The sequence below is a fragment of the Mobula hypostoma genome, chromosome 20, assembly GCF_963921235.1.
Source record: "Mobula hypostoma chromosome 20, sMobHyp1.1, whole genome shotgun sequence".
Lineage (NCBI taxonomy): Eukaryota > Metazoa > Chordata > Chondrichthyes > Myliobatiformes > Myliobatidae > Mobula > Mobula hypostoma.
In genome coordinates, this window is record NC_086116.1 from 896,414 (window position 1) to 917,438 (window position 21,025).

Below are 21,025 nucleotides of genomic sequence, written 5' to 3' on the forward strand. Positions count from 1 at the left end.
AATGTAGCACCTCACATTTATCAACATTAAACTCCATCTGCCATCTTTCAGCCCACTCTTCTAACTGGCCTAAATCTCTCTGCAAGCTTTGAAAACCTACTTCATTAGCCACAACTCCACCTATCTTAGTATCATCTGCATACTTCCTAATCCAATTTACCACCCCATCATCCAGATCATTAATGTATATGACAAATAACATTGGACCCAGTACAGATCCCTGAGGCACACCACTAGACACCAGCCTCCAATCTGACAAACAGTTATCCACCACTACTCTCTGGCGTCTCCCACCCAGCCACTGCTGAATCCATTTTACTACTTCAATGTTAATACCTAACGATTGAACCTTCTTAACTAACCTTCTGTGTGGAACCTTGTACTGAAGTCCATATAGACAATATCCACCGCTTTACCCTCGTGAACTTTCTTAGTAACCTCTTCAAAAAATTCAATAAGATTTGTCAAACATGACTTTCCATGCACAAATCCATGTTGACTGTTCCTAATCAGACCCTGTCTATCCAGATAATTATATATAACATCTCTAAGAATACTTTCCACCAATTTACCCACCACTGACATCAAACTCACAGGCTGATGATTGCTAGGTTTACTCTTAGAACCCTTTTTAAACAATGGAACAACATGAGCAATATGCCAATCCTCCGGCAGCATCCCCGTTTCTAAAGACACTTGAAATATTTCTGTCAGAGCCCTTGTTATTTCCACACTAACTTCCCTCAAGGTCCTAGGGAATATCCTGTCAGGACCTGGAGACTTATCCACTTTCATATTCCTTAAAAGCGCCAGTACTTCCTCTTCTTTAATTGTCATAGTTTCCGTAGCTACCCTACTTGTATCCCTTACCTTAAACAATTCAATGTCCTTCACCTTAGTGAATACTGAAGAAAAGAAATTGTTCAAAATCTCCCCCATCTCTTTTGGCTCCGCACACAGCCATCCACGCTGATTCTCTAAGGGACCAATTTTATCCCTCACTATCCTTTTGCTATTAATATAACTGTAGAAACCCTATGGATTTATTTTCACCTTACTTGCCAAAGCAACCTTCTGGCTTTTCTAATTTCTTTCTTAAGATTCTTTTTACATTCTTTATATTCCTCGAGCACCTCATTTACTCCAAGCTGCCTATATTTATTGTAGATATCTCTCTTCTTCCGAACCAAGTTTCCAATATCCCTTGAAAACCATGGCTCTCTCAAACTTTTAACCTTTCCTTTCAACCTAACAGGAAGATAGATTCTGTACCCTGAAAATTTCACCTTTAAATGACCTCCATTTCTCTATTACATCCTTCCCATAAAACAAATTGTCCCAATCCACTCTTCTAAATCCTTTCACATCTCCTCAAAGTTAGACTTTCTCCAATCAAAAATCTCAACCCTGGGTCCAGTCCTATCCTTCTCCATAATTATACTGAAACTAATGGCATTGTGATCACTGGACCCGAAGTGCTCCCCAACACATACCTCCGTCACCTGACCTACTTCATTCCCTAACGGGAGATCCAACACTGCCCCTTCTCTAGTTGGTTCCTCTATGTATTGCTGTAAAAAACTATCTTGCACACATTTTACAAACTCCAAACCATCCAGCCCTTTTACAGAATGGGTTTCCCAGTCTAGGTGTGGAAAATTAAAATCTCCGACAATGTTTACTCGGAACATAAACACTACAACTCAAGAAATTCTGTAGAGTTTCTAGTTACTGCTCCTAAGTGTCTCACACATAAAATTTCAGTTAATTCTTACATACATCTTCTCTTCTCTGAAATCCATGTGCACTCCTTCCAAGCTCAACTCTTCTCTCAAATTGGACTCATAACACCATCTATCTCCACAGTAGGTACTGTGTCTTCAGCGATCAGAGCCCCATTGCTTCAATCAGCACCCAGTTACTAATGACCTAACAGGAAGGGCTTTCAAAAATGGATCTGTGCTTGTGCTGTTGTCTGATAAATCATCCCACTACCTCCTTTGCTCCTCTATCCACCATTCTTTATCTCTGCCAAGCACTTAGCACATTTTCTCACATCTTTTATGCTACCTAGTTTTCTTTGTGGAAGACGAGACTTCCGGTAGCGCTCATGGAGTGAAGTCGCGTTCTTGACTCGCTCCATTACCTCTGAGTTTTTTTTCTCTATGGTCAGCTATACTTTAATTAACCATTAAGGCATCAATTCTTACAATACTTTGAATTAAACTGAATTCTCCGACAATTGGATGATACTTAGATCTGCTATGTCTAAGAACGGGAAAAACGGCAAGGATGGTAAACCTCCGGTTAAACCAAAAGCTACGGATTTCCCCCCGACTGAATCACCGGTGACTTTGAAAGCGATATCGGAGTTAATTCAGAGGGAAATTTCAACCTCTGTTAGGGAGATGATTCGTACAGAAATTGCAGGCTCTGTTAAAGACCTGATTCATACGGAAATCTCAACTAATTTCCAGAAAATTGCCGATTCAATGGATAAGATGCAAACATTTATTGCGGAACATCAGTCGGCTATATCTGATCTTCAAAAATTCGCGCAACAAAGTGAGCTTAAGATGGGGAAAATCGAAGAAACAATTAATGTAATGAAGAAGAAACTTGACTTTTTGACTTTTAAAAACTCTGACTTGGAATCTAGAATGCGACGGCAGAATTTACGAATGATCGGGGTGAGGGAAGCTGTTGAATCCAACAACCCCATGAAATATTTTTCTCAACTTTTAAAAGATGCATTCCCTACTGTATTTCCTGACCAACCACCGCTTCTGGATCGTGTTCACAGAATCCCATCATACTCGTCTAGGTCAGATAGACCTAGGCATGTTATTTTACGTTTTCATTATTTTCAAGACAAGGAGAGACTGTTTCGATTCACTCGATCTAAAGGTTTCATTGATTTTTCGGATCTTAAGTTCCGATTCGTGGAAGATTTCAGTAAACCAATCTGGGACCAACGGGTTCGTTACAGATCCGTGATGTCGGAATTCTATAAGATGGATTTAAGACCAGCGTTGCTGTACCCTGCACGTTTAAGGATTCGCATGTCAGATGGAGCCCTTCGTTTTTTTGATTCTCCATCGGATGCCCAGAGTTATCTGGATCAACTTTCATCTTCAACATCTTAATTGCCTTTTTTTAATTATCTCCGTTGATCGGAGGCTGTGAATTGGTTGGTTTTAACTTTTTCGTGCCCTATCTGGGCAGAAAAGTTTATTTTTGATTTCTTTGTGGAAGACACAAGAGATTCTGCAGGTACTGGAAATCTTGAGCAACACACAAAATGCTGGAGGAGCTCCCCAGGGCAGCATCCATTGAGGAGCCTACGTTTCAGGACAGGAAAGGAAGGGGGCCAAGGCCAGAGTAAGGTAGGGGCAGGGGAGGCGCAGAAGCAAGCAAGTGATCAGTGAGACCAGGAGAAGGGGGAGGGATGAGGCAGGAGGGTAGAAAAGGGTATTATGTGAGAGCCTAGAGGTGATTGTTGGGGAAAGGAATCTCATGGGGAAGGCCAACACACCATGGTATAAAGGGAAGGAGATGGGGAACTAGAGGAAGGTGATGGACAGGTCATGAGCATGATGGAAGAGAAAGACTGAGGGAGAGACAGGAATAAGGGAACACAAAGAGCAGGAGAGGAAAACAGAAGGGAGTGGCTACCAGAGTTAGAGAAATATGGAAAAAGTGTAAGTGTTAGAATAATCTTCCAGCTTGCTGAATAGTAAACAGCAGGAACTGAGTGAATGTCAGTAAGTCAAAATATAGGAGAAGAATTAGGCCATTTGGCCCATGCTCTGCCATTTCATCATGGCTGATCCATTTTCCCTCTCAGCCTCAATCTCCTGCCTTCGTCCTGTAACCTTTCATGTCCTGACAATCAAGAATCTATCGACCTCTAGCTTAATTACATCTACATGAAACATTGCTGTAGAAAAGCAGCATCTATCATCTAAGATCCTCACCACCCAGGTCAAGTTCTTTTCTCACTGCTGCCATCAGGTAGAAGGTACAGGAGCCTCAGGACTCACACCATCAGGTTCAAAAACAGATAATACCCTTCAATCATCAGGCTCTTAAACAGAAGGGGGATTAACTACGCTTTTTCTACTTCTGGTGTACCCACAACTGATGGTCTCACTTTAAGGACTCCTTATCTTGTTATTTCGTGCTCATTATTTATTGCTACTTATTTGCATTTGCAGCTTGTTGTCCATTGATCCTGTTTAAAATTACTGTCCTATAGATTTGCTAAGTATGCCTGCAGAAAAAGAACCTCAGGATTGCATGTGGTGACCCTGTTAATAAATTTTACCAATGACTTGGACTGCACAGCCACCTGTGGCAATGAATTCCACAGATTGACTACCCTCTGGTTAAAGAAATTCCTCCTCATCTTTGTTCTAAAAGGACGTCTCTCTGTTCTGAGGTTGTGACTTCCAGTTTTAGACTCCCCCACTATAGTTAACATCCTCTCCGCATCCACTCTTTCGAGGCCTTTCAACATTCAATAGGTTTCAATGAGATCTCCCTCCCTCCCATTCTTCTAAATTCCAATGAGTAGAGGCCCAGAGCCATCAAACAAGCCCTTCAATCCCTGAATTATTTTTGTGAAGCTCTTTTGAACCCTCGACAATGTCAGCACATCCTTTCTTAGATAAGGGGCTCAAAACTGCTCAGATTTTTGAATTTTCTCTCCATTTAGAAAATATTCTACTCTTTTATTTGTTCTACCAAAGTGCATGACCAAACACTTCCTGACACTTTATTCCATCTGCCACTTCTTTGTCCATTCTCCTAATCTGTCTGTCCTTCTGTAACATCAGGGTCTTGCAGTTCCTTACCTCTACCCATATCGATTCAACACCTTTCGACCCTATGTCACCTCGTTCTAATGATTGATATCATTTTTGACCAACATCCTTTTAGAGCCACGCCACCCCCTCTGCCTACCTGCCTGTCCTTTTGATACAATATGTAACCTTGGACAATAAGCTCTGAGCTATAATCTTCTTTCAGCCACAATTCAGTGATGCCTACAACACCATACATGCCAATCTTTAACTGTGCTACAAGTTCATCTACCTTATTCCATACTGTGTGCATTCAAATATCAGAATCAGAATCAGGTTTATTATCACTGGCATGTGATGTGAAATTTGTTAACTTAGCACCAGCAGTTCAAAGCGATACATAATCTAGCAGAGAGAAAAAAATAATAATAATACCTTCAGTCCTATATTCATCATCCTTTTTTATTTTGTCCGCTTCTTACATTGCAACTCATCCCATTGAATGCAATTTTGCCCGATCACCAGCCTTTCCTTGCTAGCAGACTCACGTCTCTGTAAACCAGCTACCTCATCTTCAGCACTGGTTCCTATCCCCCTGAGAAATTAGTTTAAACCCACACAAACAATCTGTATTTGCGCATAAAAGAGGTGTCCTCTCCCTGACCATAGCCAGCACAACATTAAAATGCACAGAGATCAATAAACACATTTCCTAGATGCTGTAACTGATGTCCACACAAAAGATGGCAGATTTAAAACATCACAATGGCACAGCAGTTAATGCTGCTATCCGAAAGTTCCAGGACCTCGTGCACTTTCTCCTTGTTACGGTGGGAGGTTCCACTTTGGTGTTCTGCTTTCCTCCTACATCCTAAAAGTTTATCTAGTAGTTCACTGACTGCCGTAAATCACGCCTTGGTATAGATTAATAGCAAAAATGAGTTGATGGACTATGTAAAAGACAGGGTTGCAGGGGCATAGGGAAATAAAGAGATGGGGATAGGGTGGATGGGATTCTTTTGCAGGGAGTGGCATGCACCTGATGGGCTGAATGGTCTCATTTTGTGCTGTCAGAAATTGAAGACGGTATATTAGCTATCGCTTAAAAATCTAATCTCTACACTTTCTTGTAGGGATTAGATTTAAAACTCTATGAAGAGATGTAGTTCCACATTACACGAAAAGGATTGGATTTGCAGGGATAGCTTTATGGAATATAATGATTTGCAGTCCTCAACTAACTTTGACAACGTGGATGCGGGAAATAGCAAAAAACAGATGGCACTTAGAATCTGCCTGAAACTGACGGAATGAGAATCATCTCCTTAAGGACTGGAAAGCTCTATACGTGGCAACATGACAGTCTTTGTCACTAAAGCAAGGCATGCAGTCTGCAGTCATGTTCTAGAGCAATGAACCAGTTCCCAAAAATAGGGTAAACAATTAAAACGGGAAATGAAAAAAAATATATATACATACCATTACTAGCAAGTAGAAACAAATCTTTTAAAGTGCTTACTTCTGCAAATAATAAAAACAGAAATGCTCAATGTAGGGTACAAAATAAAAGTCAGAAACAGATAAACCAAATAAAATCATAATCAGCATTACAGTCTGGTCCAAATGCATTCTGACTGATTCCATCTGATTTAATAAAATCATAATCAGCATTACAGTCTGGTCCAAATGCATTCTGACTGATTCCATCTGATTTAATAAAATCATAATCAGCATTACAGTCTGGTCCAAATGCATTCTGCCCGAGTCCATCTGATTTAATGCCATTTATAAAATGCTTGTTTACACAACTTTCTTAACAAATTAATGGAAATTAATTATTACAAGTGCAAATTAAGTGAGAGGATGAACTGCCAAATAATTGTTTAATCCTTTTCACTTTCCACCAGTACAATGCTATTCATAGATCAATCAGCATTAGAAATGAAGGAATTCAGCAATAGAAAGGAGTGAGTTTACACCAGGAGAGGATAATTAATCCAGGGTGGTTAATTATCTACTTACTTCAGTTCAGTCTGTCAGTATAGCTTTCATGATGTATTATGCATTATAACTCCTCCTCACAGACACACAAAAAGAGACAATCGTATCTTTTAAATTATTAAACCAAAAATTTACTCTGAGTGATTTAGCTTGGTTTATCAAAGACTGGGAATGCATGTGGTTTCATACTGTCATAGAATGCACAGCTGATGATTTCTCCATGCATCATACTGAAGTGTGGGAACAGACCTACAAAGATGAATTAGAACATTAACCAAATAGTGCAGGGCTGGCAATTCAGAGTTCCCTCCAGATCAGATAGCACATGAGTGAGTCTAAAACATCCCTATGCAGTACTTAGAGGGTTCTACACCAGCTCAACGTGCACAACAGTACTAAAGCTGCAGGTGCTGCTAAACGGAGCACTGTCTATAACAAAGCAAGGCCCTGGGATTAAATGATAGATCATGCAAGCACCATCAAAGATTATCACAGATTATATACCTATCTACATCAGCTTCAATTTAGTGAGAAATGTGCACACTTGAACAAAGAGGCATTCCACACTCCATTTGCAAACCAGGCCTTTATATTTCATATCATTTCAGAATGCAGAAGGGTCAGGGCACACTTATTTCATTGTTATTTCTGAACTAATCGAAGATTATGGCAAATTAAAATCCTGTATCCTACTCACTATGAATACTCTATAGAGGAAATGGCATTTGAAATTGAATCGAGGTGATAAAGAAATGCATTTCAAATCATAACCACACCTGGAAGACTCCCCATTATATTTCTGCTGTATTTTACATTGCCCTGTCTCACTTACTAATGTACAAGGCATTGATCAAACTGCGTAACACATATAACACACAAAATAGAGTACAATCTCAGCCCAATTTTGTGTGTGCAAGAAGTCCAATAATTCAAATTAACAAATGTAAGACGAGAAAATCAAATTCTTAATTATCCAGCAACTTTATTTAATTAAATTCAAGTGAATGGAAACCTAGATTAGGTTATCGTCTACACAGGGTCAGTAAGCCTGTGCTTTAGTAAAATAAAAACTCAACGGCAATGCTTCAAGAAGAGCTTTAAACTTTAATGAGCTTGTACACAATTAATGGAATATTTCCTATACACCTGTGATTAATTTTCTTACAGGTGTCTTGGATAGCTAGTCATTACAAATTGAGGTTGCTCTGCCCCAAGAGAGCAGCTGTTTTCCCATGATGTTGAAGGGAATAGAAAAGGTGTGTCAAAAGGGCAATGTTATGATAGTCATGGAAGATTTTAACATGCAGGACAATTGGGAAAATCAGGTTGGTAATGGATCTCGAGAGAGAGAGAGTTTGTTGAATACCTGCGAGTTGGCTTTTTAGAGCAGTTTGTCGTTAAGCCTACTAGGGGATCAGCTATACTGTACTGGGTGTTATGTAATGAACCAGAGGTGATTAGGGAGCTTAAAGTAAAAGAACCTTTAGGAAGCAGTGATCACAATATGATTGAGTTCAGTTTAAAATCTGATAGGGAGAAAATAAAGTCTGATATAGCAGCATTTCAGTGGAGCAAGGGAAATTACAGTGGTATGAGACAGGAGTTGGCCAAAGTAAATTGGAAGGAGATGCTGGCAGGGATGTCAGCAGAGCAGCAATGATGTGAGTTTCTGTGAAAAGTGAGCATAGATGTACTCCAAAAACAAAGAAATATTCGAATAGCAAAATAGTACAACTGTGGCTGACAAGGGAAGTCAAAGCTAATGTAAAAGCAAAAGAGAGGACATAACAAAGCAAAAATTAGCAAGAAGCTAATTGGGAAGCTTTTAAAAACCTACAGGGAGCAACTAAAAACATTGACAAATATGAAAGCAAGCTAGCAAATAATATCAAAGCAGATAGTAAAAGCTTTTTCAAATATGTAAGAAATAGAAGAGAGATGACAGTGCTAGAAAATGAAGCTGAAGAAATAATAACGGAGGACAAGGAGAGAGCAAATAAACTAAATGAGTTTTTTGCATCAGTCTTCACTGTGGAAGTCACCAACAGTGTGCTAGGTGTTTAAGGGTGAGAGGGAAGAGAAATGAGTACAGTTACTATTACAAGCAAGAAGATGCACAAAAAGCTGAAAGATCTGAGGGAGCACGTCACCCAGACCAGATGAACTGCACCCTAGGGTTCTGAAAGAGGTTATGACAGAGATTGTGGCAGCATTAGAAATTATCTTTCAAAAGTCATTGGACTCTGGCATGGTGCCAGAGGACTAGAAAATTGCAAATGTCACTCCACTCTTTAAGAAAGGAGGAAGGCAGCAGAGAGGAAATTATAGACCAGTTAGCCTGTGGTTGGGAAGATGTTGGAGTCAATCGTTAAGGATGAGGTTATGGAGTACTTGGTTACACAGGACAAGATAGTACAAAGTCAGCATGGTTTCCTGAAGGAAAAACCTTGTCTTAAGGAGATTACAAATAGGATAGATAAAGAGGATACAGTGGATGTTGTATATTTGGATTTTCAGAAGACCTTTGACAAGGTGCAACACATGAGGCTGCTTACCAAGTTAACAGCCATGGTATTACAGGAAAGTTACTAACATGGTTAGAGCATTGGCTGATTGGTAGGAGGCAATGAGTGGGAATAAAAGGATCCTTTTCTGGTTGGCTGCCAGTGAATAGTGGTGTTCCACAGGGGTCGGTGCTGAGACAATTTCATTTTATGCTGAATATAAATGACTTTGATGATGGAATAGATGGCTTTATTGCTTTATAAGGCACTGGTGAGGCCTCACCCTGAGTATTGTGAACAGTTTTGGGCTCCTCATCTAAGAAAAGATGTGCTGGCATTGGAGAGGGTTCAGAGAAGGTTCACAAGGATGATTCCCGGAATGATTCCAGGACAGTGCGGAGAGTTTAAAAAGGAAACCACCCTATACAGCAGGCAGTGGAGTGAGTGGCAGCAAAGTGTAGGGCTTTGCCTCAACAGGCTTAGGCGGTAACGGGAAGAGGTGACAGCGAGGCACCAACTCTTTTTTTCCCCCCTTGGTGAATCGGCCTGGACACAGGAACAGCAGGGCTCACAGAGCTAATGGTTTAAAAAGTTCATGTGTTTGGCGAGGTAAGTGGATGAGTAGACTTATTTTTCCCTGTTTCATTCCTGTAGAATTAGGTAGCATGCCTGCAGGGTTAGTGCTTTGTTCAGGGTGTCAGATGTGGGAATCCTGGGAGACCTCTAGCCTCCCTGATGGTCACATCTGCGCCAGGTGCACCGAGATGCAGCTCCTCAGAGACCGTGTTAGGGATCTGAAGCTGCATCTTGATGCCCTACTGCTTATCAGGGAAAGTGAAGAGGTGATAGACAGGAAGTCATCCCTGGGCTACAGGGGTCAGAAAACTGGGTGACTGTCAGGAGAGGGAAGGGAAATGCCCGGATAGTGGAGAGCACACCTGTGGCTGCCCCCCCCCACAGCAACAAGTACTTCGTTTTGGATGCTGTTGAGGGGGATGACCTGACAGGGGACGCCCATGGTGACCGGGTCTCTGGCACTGACCCTGGCGCTGTTGTGCAGGAGGGAAGGAAGGAGAAGGGGAATGCGGTAGTCATAGGGGATTCCACAGTCAGGGGAACAGACAGGAGATTCTGTGAGCCTGATAGAGATACCCACATGGTGTGTTGCCTCCCAGGTGCCAGGGTACGGGATGTCTCGGATCGGGTCCAGAATATTCTGAAGGGAGAGGGCAAGCAGCCAGCTGTCTTGGTACATGTTGGTACCAATGACAGATAGGAAAAGGGAGGAGGTCCTGAAGAGAGATTTCCGGGAATTAGGAAGGAAGCTAAGGAGCAGGACCTCCAGGGTAGTAATCTCAGGATTGTTACCTGTGCCACCTGCTAGCGAGGGCAAGAATAGTAGGATCAGGCAAATGAATGTGTGGCTGAGAGACTAGTGCAGGGGGCAGGGCTTCAGATTCTTGGATCATTGGAATCTCTTCTGGGGGAAGTATGATCTGTTCAAAAAGGACACCTGAACCCGAAGGGGACCAATATCCTGGTGGGAAGGTTTCATAGATCTGTTAGGGAGGGTTTAAACTAAGTTGGCAGGGAGATAGAAACATAGAAAATAGGTGCAGGAGTAGGCCGTTCGGCCCTTCGAGCCTGCACCACCATTCAGTATGATCATGGCTGATCATCCAACTCAGAACCCTGTACCTGCCTTCTCTCCATACCCTCTGATCCGTTTAGCCACAAGGGCCATATCTAACTCCCTCTTAAATATAGCCAATGAACTGGCCTCAACTGTTTCCTGTGGCAGAGAATTCCACAGATTCACCACTCTCTGTGTGTAGAAGTTTTTCCTCATCTCGGTCCTAAAAGGTTTCCCCTTTATCCTTAAACTGTGACTCCTCGTTCTGGACTTCCCCAACATTGGGAACAATTTTCCTGCATCTAGCCTGTCCAGTCCCTTTAGAATTTTATACATTTCAATCAGATCCCCCCTCAATCTTCTAAATTCCAGCAAGTATAAGCCTAGTTGATCCAGTCTTTCATCTTATGAAAGTCCTGCCATCCCAGGAATCAATCTGGTGAACCTTGGAATCATGATGGGAACTGGAATGATGGAGCAGAGGATGGGGAAAACAGAAATAAATCTAAGATAGTGAGCAGTAAAGATGTCAGGAAGGACAGGCAGGTGATGGGGCAAACTTGCAGCTGTTGGGATGACTTGCAGTGCAATCAAAGCAAAAAGTACCAAATACTGGACTTAAGGTGTTATACTTAAATGCACGCAGCATAAGGAATAAGGTGGGTGATCTTGTTGTACAGCTACAGATTGGCAGGTATGATATTGTGGACATCACTGAAACATGGCTAAAGGATGCATGTCTCTGGTAGGGGAACATCCAAGGATAACAGTGTGACAGAAGGATAGGCAGGTAGGCAGAGGGGGAGCCGTGGCTTTATTGGTAAGAAATAATATCAAATCATTAGAAAGAGGCGACATAGGATCGGAAGGTGCAGAATCTTTATGGGTTGAGCTAAGAAATAGCAGGGGTAAAAGGACCCTGATGGTAGTTATATACAGGTCTCCCAACAGCTGCAGTGATGTGGACTACAAATTACAACAGGAAATAGAAAAGGCTTGTGAAGGGAAGTGTTATGATAATTGTGGAGGAATTTTAACATGCAAGTGGATTGGGAAAATCAGGCCAGCACTGGATCTCAAGAGAGAGAGTTTGTAGAATGTCCGCGAGATGGCTTTTTAGAACAACTTGTTGTTGAGCTCACTAGGGGATCGGCTGTACTGGATTGGGTATTGTGTAATGAGCCGGAGGTGATTAGAGAAATTGAAGTGAAGGAACCCTTAAGAAGCAGTGATCATAACATGATTGAGTTCACTGTGAAATTTGAGAATGAGAAGCCGAAATCCAATGTGTCGGTATTTCAGTGGAGTAAAGGAAATTACAGTGGCATGAGAGAGGAACTGGCCAAAGTTGACTGGAAGGGGACACTGACAGGAAGGACTGCAGAGCAGCAGTGGCTGGAGTTTATGCAGGAAGTGAGGAAGGTGCAAGATAGATAACACAAAATAATCTGCAGATGCTGGAGTCAAAGCAACACTCACAACCCGCTGGAGGAACTCAGCAAGTCGGGCAGCATCCGTGGAAACGATGAGTCCACGTTTCCAGCCGGAACTCTTCGTCAGGACTGTAGGAAGGGGCAGAGGCCCTATAAAGAAGGTGGGGGAGGGTGGGATGGAGAAGGCTGGTAGGTTCCAGGTGAAAAAACCAATAAGGGGAAAGACAAAGGGGTAGGGGAGGGGAAGCAGGGAGGGGAAGGAGATCCAGTGGATGTTGTATATTTGGATTTTCAGAAGGCCTTTGACAAGGTGCCACACATGAGGCTGCTAAACAAGATAAGAGCCCATGGAATTACGGGAAAGTTACATATGTGGATAGAGCGTTGGCTGATTGGCAGGAAACAGAGAGTGGGAATAAAGGGATCCTATTCTGGTTGGCTGCCAGTGGTGTTCCACAAGGGTCTGTGTTGAGGTCGCTTCTTTTTACGTTGTACATCAACGATTTGGATTACGGAATAGATGGCTTTGTGGCTAAGTTTGCTGATGATACAAAGATAGGTGGAGGGGCCGGTAGTGCTGAGGAAACAGACAGTCTACAGAAAGACTTGGATCGATTGGGAGAATGGGCAAAGAAGTGGCAAATTAAATACAATGTTGGAAAGTGTATGGTTATGCACTTTGGCAGAAGGAATAAACGGGCAGACTATTATCTAAATGGGGAGAGAATTCAAAATTCTGAGATGCAATTCTTGAGAGTCATCATGCAGGATACCCTTAAGGTTAACCTCCAGGTTGAGTCGGTGGTGAAGGCGGCGAAGGTAATGTTGGCATTCATTTCTAGAGGAACAAAGTATAAGAGCAGGGATGTGATATTGAGGCTCTATAAGGCACTGGTAAGACTTCACTGGGCGTACTGTGTTCAGTTGTGGGCTTCTTATTTAAGAAAGGATGTGCTGATGTTGGAGAGGGTTCAGAGAAGATTCACTAGAGTGATTCTGGGAATGAGAGGGTTAACTTATGAGGAACGTTTGACCACTCTTGGACTGTACTCCTTGGAGTTTAGAAGAATGAGGGGGGACCTCATAGAAACATTTTGAATGTTGAAGGGCATGGACAGAGTGTATGTGGCAAAGTTGTTTCCCATGATGGGGGAGTCTAGTACGAGAGGGAATGACTTAAGGATTGAAGGGCGCCCGTTCAGAACAGAGATGCGAAGAAATTTTTTTAGCCAGAGGGCGGTGAATCTGTGGAATTTGTTGCCATGGGCGGCAGTGGAGGTCAAGTCATTGGGTGTATTTAAGGCAGAGATTGATAGGTATCTGAGTAGCCAGGGTATCAAAGGTTATGGTGAGAAGGCGGGGGAGTGGGACTAAACGGGAGAATGGATCAGCTCATGATAAAATGGCAGAGCAGACTCGATGGGCCAAATGGCCGACTTCTGCTCCTTTGTCTTATGGTCGTATGGAAAGGGCCATCATACAAGGAATGTTTGATGGCTCTGGGCCTGTACTCACTAGAATTTAGAAGGATGAGTGGGGATCTCATTGAAACCTTTTGAATGTTGAAAAGTCTAGACAGAGTAGATGCGGAAAGGATGTTTTCCATAGTGGAGGAGTCTAAGACAAGAGGGCACAGCCTCAGAATTGAACGTGTCCATTTAAAACAGAGATGTGGAGAAATTTCTTTAGCCAGTGGGTGGTGAATTTATGGACATTGTTACCAAAGGCAGCTGTGGAGGCCAGGTTGTTGGGTATACTTAAGGCAGAGATTGAAAGGTTCTTGATTGGCCACACCATCAAAGGTTAAGGGGAGAAAGCCTGGGAGTGGGGCTGAGGAGGGGGAAAAGAAAGGATCAGCCATGGTTGAATGGCAGAACAGATTTGATGGTACAAATGGCCTAATTCTGCTCCTATGCCTAATGGTCTAATACATTTGCAAGCTTCATTGCTAAAGGAAGGCGCAGTGCCATTACTCTCATAACCCACCGGGACCTCCGAGGAAACCAAAGGCTTTGAGTTCTGGTGAGAATGATTGCAAAGCTGAAATTTAAAGGAACTGATGGAAGGGCACTGCCAGGAGTGGAGTCTGCAGCTTAATTTGACTCAACACGGGAAACCTCACCCAGTTCGAACACGAAAACAATTAACTTTCTTGAATCTGTGGGTGGTGGTTCATGGCCATTCTTAATTGGAGGAGCAATTTGTCTGGTTAATTCTGATATCTCATCTTACCAATCTAGATAAGACTACAATCAAGAGCACCAGATACATTGAAAAGGCTGAGCATTTGCATGTGTAAAATGCCTCACCTGGAAGGGATGTTTAGGACCCTGGATGGTGGGGAAGGAGGAGGTGTGTTACACCTCCTGTGGGTAGAGGGGAAAGTATCTGTGGATGGACAGGAAAGGTACAGAGTAAAACAGGGAGTCACAGAGCAGAAAAGGGTGGGGAGGGGAGGATGTGTCTAACGGTAGGATCACACTTTAGCTGCGAAGATTTTGTGCTGAATGCAAAGGCTGGTGGGGCAGTTGGTGAGGACAGGGGAACACTATCCCTGTCCTATCTGGAGAGGGGATGGGGGAAAGGGCTGAAGTACAGGAAATAGAGGAGATGCAGGTGAGGGCTCCATCGATAACAGTAGTGGGGTAGGGGAACAACAGTGCCTGAAAGAGGACATCTTGGTTGTCCAGGAGTGGAAGGCCTCAGCTCAGCAACAGATGCAGTGGAAATAATGGAACTGAGAAAAGTGAATGATGTCCTTGCAAGTGACTGCGTGTAGTCACTGCAGCTGTAGGAGTCAGTGGGTTTGAAATAATGTGGCTCCTGAGCTGGAAACACACATGAAGAAAGATGATGAGGTGTCAGAGATTGTCCAATTGAATTTGAGGGCAGGGTGCAAGATGGTAGCAAAGTCAATAAAGTTGAATTCAGTACGTATGCAAAAAGTGGCTTTAATGCAGTCACTGACATAGCGAAGGAAGAGTTGAGGAGTTGTGCCCTGGTGGGTTTGGATTCTTTTGGGTTTCTTGCTTTGCGGTTGCCTGTAAGCAGACAAATCTCAAGGTTGTATAATTTATACACTCTTCGATAATAAATTTACTTTGAAATCTGCTCCATGCAGGCAACAAAACGGCAGGCATAACTGGGGCCCATATGATTTGGAGAAAGTGAGAAGAATCAAATGAGCTAGTCGATAAGATTCTGGCATGGTTCCAGAGGACTGGAAGATTGCAAATGTCATTCCACTATTTAAGAAGGGGGCAAGGAAGCGAAAAGGAAACTATAGACCTGTTAGCTTGACATTGGTGGTTGGGAAGTTGTTGGAGTCGATTGTCAAGGATGAGGTTACAGAGTACCTGGAGGCATATGACAAGATAGGCAGAACTCAGCATGGATTCCTTAAAGGAAAATCCTACCTGACAAACCTATTACAATTTTTTGAGGAAATTACAAGTAGGCTAAACAAGGGAGATGCAGTGGATGTTGTATATTTGGATTTTCAGAAGGCCTTTGACAAGGTGCCACACATGAGGCTACTTAACAAGATAAGAGCCCATGGAATTACGGGAAAGTTACATACGTGGATAGAGCGTTGGCTGATTGGCAGGAAACAGAGTGGGAATAAAGGGATCCTATTCTGGTGGGCTGCCAGTTACCAGTGGTGTTCCACAGGGATCAGTGTTGGGGCCACTTCTTTTTACATTGTACATCAACGATTTGGATCATGGAATAGATGGCTTTGTGGCGAAGTTTGCTGACGATACGAAGATAGGTGGAGGGGCCGGTAGTGCTGAGGAAACGGAGAGTCTGCAGAGAGACTTGGATAGATTGGAAGAATGGGCAGAGAAGTGGCAAATGAAGTACAATGTTGGAAAGTGTATGGTACGCACTTTAGCAGAAAAAATAAACGGGCAGACTATTATTTAAATGGGGAAAGAATTCGAAGTTCTGAGATGCAATGGGACTTGGGAGTCCTCGTACAGGATACCCTTAAAGTTAACCTCCAGGTTAAGTCAGTAGTGAAGAAGGCGAATGCAATGTTGGCATTCATTTCTAGAGGAATAGAGTATAGGAGCAGGGATGTGATGTTGAGGCTCTGTAAGGTGCTGGTGAGACCTCACTTGGAGTACTGTGGGCAGTTTTGGTCTCCTTATTTAAGAAAGGATGTGCTGACGTTGGAGAGGGTACAGAGAAGATTCACTAGAATGATTCCGGGAATGGGAGGGTTAACACATGAGGAACGTTTGTCCGCTCTTGGACTGTATTCCTTGGAGTTTAGAAGAATGAGGGGAGACCTCATAGAAACATTTCGAATGTTAAAAGGCATGGACAGAGTGTATGTAGCAAAGTTGTTTCCCATGATGGGGGAGTCTAGTACAAGAGGGCATGACATAAGGATTGAAGGGCACCCATTCAGAACAGAAATGTGAAGAAATTTTTTCAGTCAGAGGGTGATGAATCTATGGAATTTGTTGCCACGAGCAGCAGTGGAGGTCAAGTCATTGGGTGTATTTAAGGCAGAGATTGATAGGTATCTGAGTAGCCAGGGCATCAAAGGTTACGGTGAGAAGGCGGGGGAGTGGAACTAAATAGGAGAATGGATCAGATCATGATAAAATGGTGGAGCAGACTCGATGGGCCAAATGGCCGACTTCTGCTCCTTTGTCTTATGGTCTTATGGTCTAAAATGGTTATACGGTGTTTGCCACAGTACAGATAAATAAAAGCATCTGCCAAACAAATCTTAGGGCAGCACAGTATGCAATTGAAAATGTAATGCTGTTGCAGGGCCAGCAATCGGGGTTCGATTCCACCGCTGTACATTTTCCCCGTGAATGCATGGGTTTCTCAAAGATGCACAGGTTTGTGGGTTAATTGGTCACAAGACTGCATTGGTTGGTGCAAGCACTGTTACCATGCTGTCACAAAATAAATAAAAAATAACTGCAATGCAAATACAGGTGTCCCCCGCTTTTCGAACGTTCGCTTTACGAAACCTCACTGTTACGAAAGACCTCCCTGTTTTTGCTAACAGAAGGTGTTTTCACTGCTACAAAAAAAATCAGCGCGCGGCCCGAGCAGCCGCTCTCCCCCGGATACAGAACGGCATTGCTTAAACACGTTGCATTGAGCAGCCGTTAGCAAGATGAGTTCTAAGGTGTCGGAAAAGCCTGAAAGAGCTCGTAAGGGTGTTACACTTAGCGTAAAACTAGACATAATTAAGCGTTTTGATCGTGGTGAACAAAGTAAGGACAACATGAGTTTGGCTTTTGGAAGCTGATGAATATCACGTTGAAGAGGTTTTGGCATCCCATGACCAAGAACTGATAGATGAAGAACTGATGCAATTGGAAGAGGAAAGGATAATAATCGAAACCGAATCATTAGCAAAATGAACGTGAAGCAACTGCATGAGATTTTTGCTGCAATGATAAAATATGACTTTAATTTTGAAAGGGTACGTAGGTTTAGGGGATATTTGCAGGATGGTTTGAGTGCTTACAAAGAACTGTATGACAGAAAAATGCGCGAGGCTCAGCAGTCAAGCAAGCCTTCCACATCAGCCACAGCAGACGACGAACCTCAACCTTCGACATCGAGGCGGGCAGTCATAGGAGATGATGAGCTGCCTGCCCTAATGGAAACAGACGACGATGAGATGACACCCCAGTGTCCCACCACCCCAACCCGCAGGCCGCGGACAGATACCGATTCGCGGAGAATGCAGCGGTAGCCGGGAGGCACACAGCACGTCTTTAAGAAAAAAGCCGAAATAAAGATGCTAATTAATTAGGTGCCGCCCAACTCGTAATTGTCAGCCCAGATCAGAGGCAATGCAATCGGCAATCACCTCTGATCTGGGCTGACAATTACGTGTTGGGCGGCACCTAATTAATTAGCATGTTTATTTCGGCTTTTTTCTTAAAAATCTGCTGGATGCCTCCCGGCTACTGCTGTACCCCTGCATGCTTCGTGGATCAGTATCAGTCGGCGGCCCGGACGGTGGGGGCCACTCACCACCCCAACCTGCGACGACTCTGCCTAACACACCATCATCAGTGTGCTCGGCGCTGTCCCGATTCCGGTAAGTGATACTAAACTGTACATACATTATTTCTACTTTATATCGGCTGTGTATTTTTACATGTTATTTGGTATGATTTGACAGTTTCATAGCTTAAAGGTTACTGGAGAGAGTGTTTTTGCCAACAGTGCTTGCGTGAGAGTTTCGCTACGGAGAACAGTGCCGACAATGATTGTGAAAAAGTATTTCTACTTTATATGGGTTGTGTATTTATCATATCATTCCTGCTTTTACTATATGTTACTGTTATTTTAGGTTTTATGAGTTATTTGGCATGATTTGGTAGGTTATTTTTGGGTCTGAAAACGCTCACAAAATTTTCCCATATAAATAAATGGTAATTGCTTCTTCGCTTTACGACATTTCGGCTTACGAACCGTTTCATAGGAACGCTCTACCTTCAGATGGCGGGGGAAACCTGTATTCCAGTACTCATTGGGCAAATCCAACAATGTAAGAAATGGCTAGAGTTCAACATTACCCGTAAGATCTCTTTCCCTGAACTGTATCATTGGGAATATCATGGTGTCAGCAACTTGTTTAGCTAGTTCCGTATGGAGAGAATTGAGCTGCAAAGAGAAAGAATTTTATTAGTTACACTCATTACCAATCAATGATGAACTGAACATCCTAACGATATATACAGTACATATCACAGAGCCTACAGCACAGAAAATGGCACTTAGCCCAAATCCTCATGGCCTGCTGAATAAAGTCACCCAAACCAAAAGCCATGGATGAATCAGGAGATTCGTAGTCTACTAAGGGCTAGATCTGAGCATTTACAACCAGTGATCCAGAACCATACAACCTATGGAAGGTTATTTTACGAGCCAACAAACAATTCTGATTGAAATTGCAGATGGAATCAGAAGCACTTTAGCTCTGGCAGGGTTTGCATGTCATTACTTCCTCCATGGCAAAACCTAACATCATGAATGGCTGCAATGCTTCACTCCCAGATGAGCCCAAATGCCTTTTACGCACCTTTTGAAGGTGAGAATAAAACTACACCATGACAAGTGGTGTCCACATCTCTGAGGATCTGTCCTGGGTCTAACATATTGATACAGTTACAAAGAAAGCACAACTGTTGCTATACTTCAATAGGAGTTTGAGAAGAATTGGAATGTTACCAAAGACACTCACAAATTCCTACAGGTGTACAGTGGAGAATATTCTAACTGACTGCATCACTGTCTGATATGGAGAGGCAAGTGCACAGAATTGTATCCAATTATGCACATATTCATTCTTGGTAAAAGTGAACAGGATTGAAAGAGTGCAGTAAAAATTCACAAGGATGTTACCAGGACTTGAGGACGTGAATTATAGGGCAAGGTTGAGTAGGTTCGGACTTCATTCCCTAGAGCATAGAAGACTGAAGGGAGATTTGACATAGAGGTATACAATATTATGAAGGGTATAAATAGGGTAAATGCAAGCTGGCTTTCTACACTGTTGGGCAAATCTACTTGAGGTCATGGGTTAAGCGTGAAAGGTGAAATGTTTAAAGGGGACCTGAGGGCGAACTTCTTCACTCAGAGGGTGGTGAGGGTGTGGAATGAGCTGCCAATGCAAATGGTGGATGCTGGGTCAATTTCAACACTGAAGAGAAATTTGGATAGGTACGTGGATGGGAGGGGTATGGAGGGCTATGGTCTGAGAGAAGGTTGATGGGACGAGCCAGATTAATGGTTTGGCAGAAGGGCCTGTTTCTGTGCCGTAGTGTTCTGTGTCTCTATGACATGCCCTCTTCTCATATCTGCTATCAAAGACAATGTAAAGGAGCCTGAAAATGCACACTCAATGTTTCAGGAACAGCTTCTTCCCCTCTGCTATAAGATTTCTGAATGGACATTGATCCCATGAACATCACCTCAGTATTTTACCCTTTCTGCACTACTTATTTAATATTTTATAGTTTATAATTTATAGTTTTTATTATGTATTGCAATGTATTGCCACAAAACAACAAATTTCACAACATATGCCTGTGATATTACACAAAATGCTGGAAGAACGCAGTGGGCCAGGCAGATTCTATGGAAAAGAGTAAACAGTCAACATTTCGGGTTGAGATCCTTCATCAAGCCCAAAACGTCGACTGTACTTTTTTCCACAGAGGCTGCCTGGTCTGCTGAGTTCCTCCAGCATTTTGTGTGTGTTGCTCGGATTTTCAGCATCTTCAGGTTTTCTCACCTCCGATATTAAACCTGATTCTGAACTTAATCAGGTCACTTACACTCTCAGCCAAGTTATTTATATTACATTTATTTATATTATAAACAACAAAACAGGGATACATTTCCTGCAGTCTGCCCTATCTACTCTCCTGATATGTTTACATAGCCCAATCGTCTCCTCTCTTTACTTCCTCTGCTCCAGGGAGAACGGACCTAGCTTCTCCAATCTCTCCTCAGATATGAACTGCTCCATCCCAACAACATCTCCTCTGCACCATCTTCAGCACAATCACAACTTTCCCATAGTGTGGTGACCAGAACTGCACACGGTACTCTCCAGCGAGGTTTAAGCAATGTTTTATAAAACTGAAGCATATC

At 42.8% G+C, this 21,025-nt stretch overlaps 1 protein-coding gene across 2 annotated transcripts in view; it reads right to left on the reverse strand.

Annotated features, from left to right (window-relative positions):
* The window catches only part of appl2 (adaptor protein, phosphotyrosine interaction, PH domain and leucine zipper containing 2), a 135,838-nt gene that overhangs the window by 74,563 nt on the left and 40,250 nt on the right, over positions 1-21,025 (reverse strand). For both annotated transcript variants that reach the window (XM_063072234.1, XM_063072233.1), the window contains 2 exons: positions 18,943-19,030; positions 6,285-6,326 (listed from right to left, as the gene is read on the reverse strand). In XM_063072234.1, coding sequence (XP_062928304.1) covers positions 6,285-6,326; positions 18,943-19,030 — 130 coding nt within the window. The remainder of the gene's footprint in view (positions 1-6,284; positions 6,327-18,942; positions 19,031-21,025) is intronic.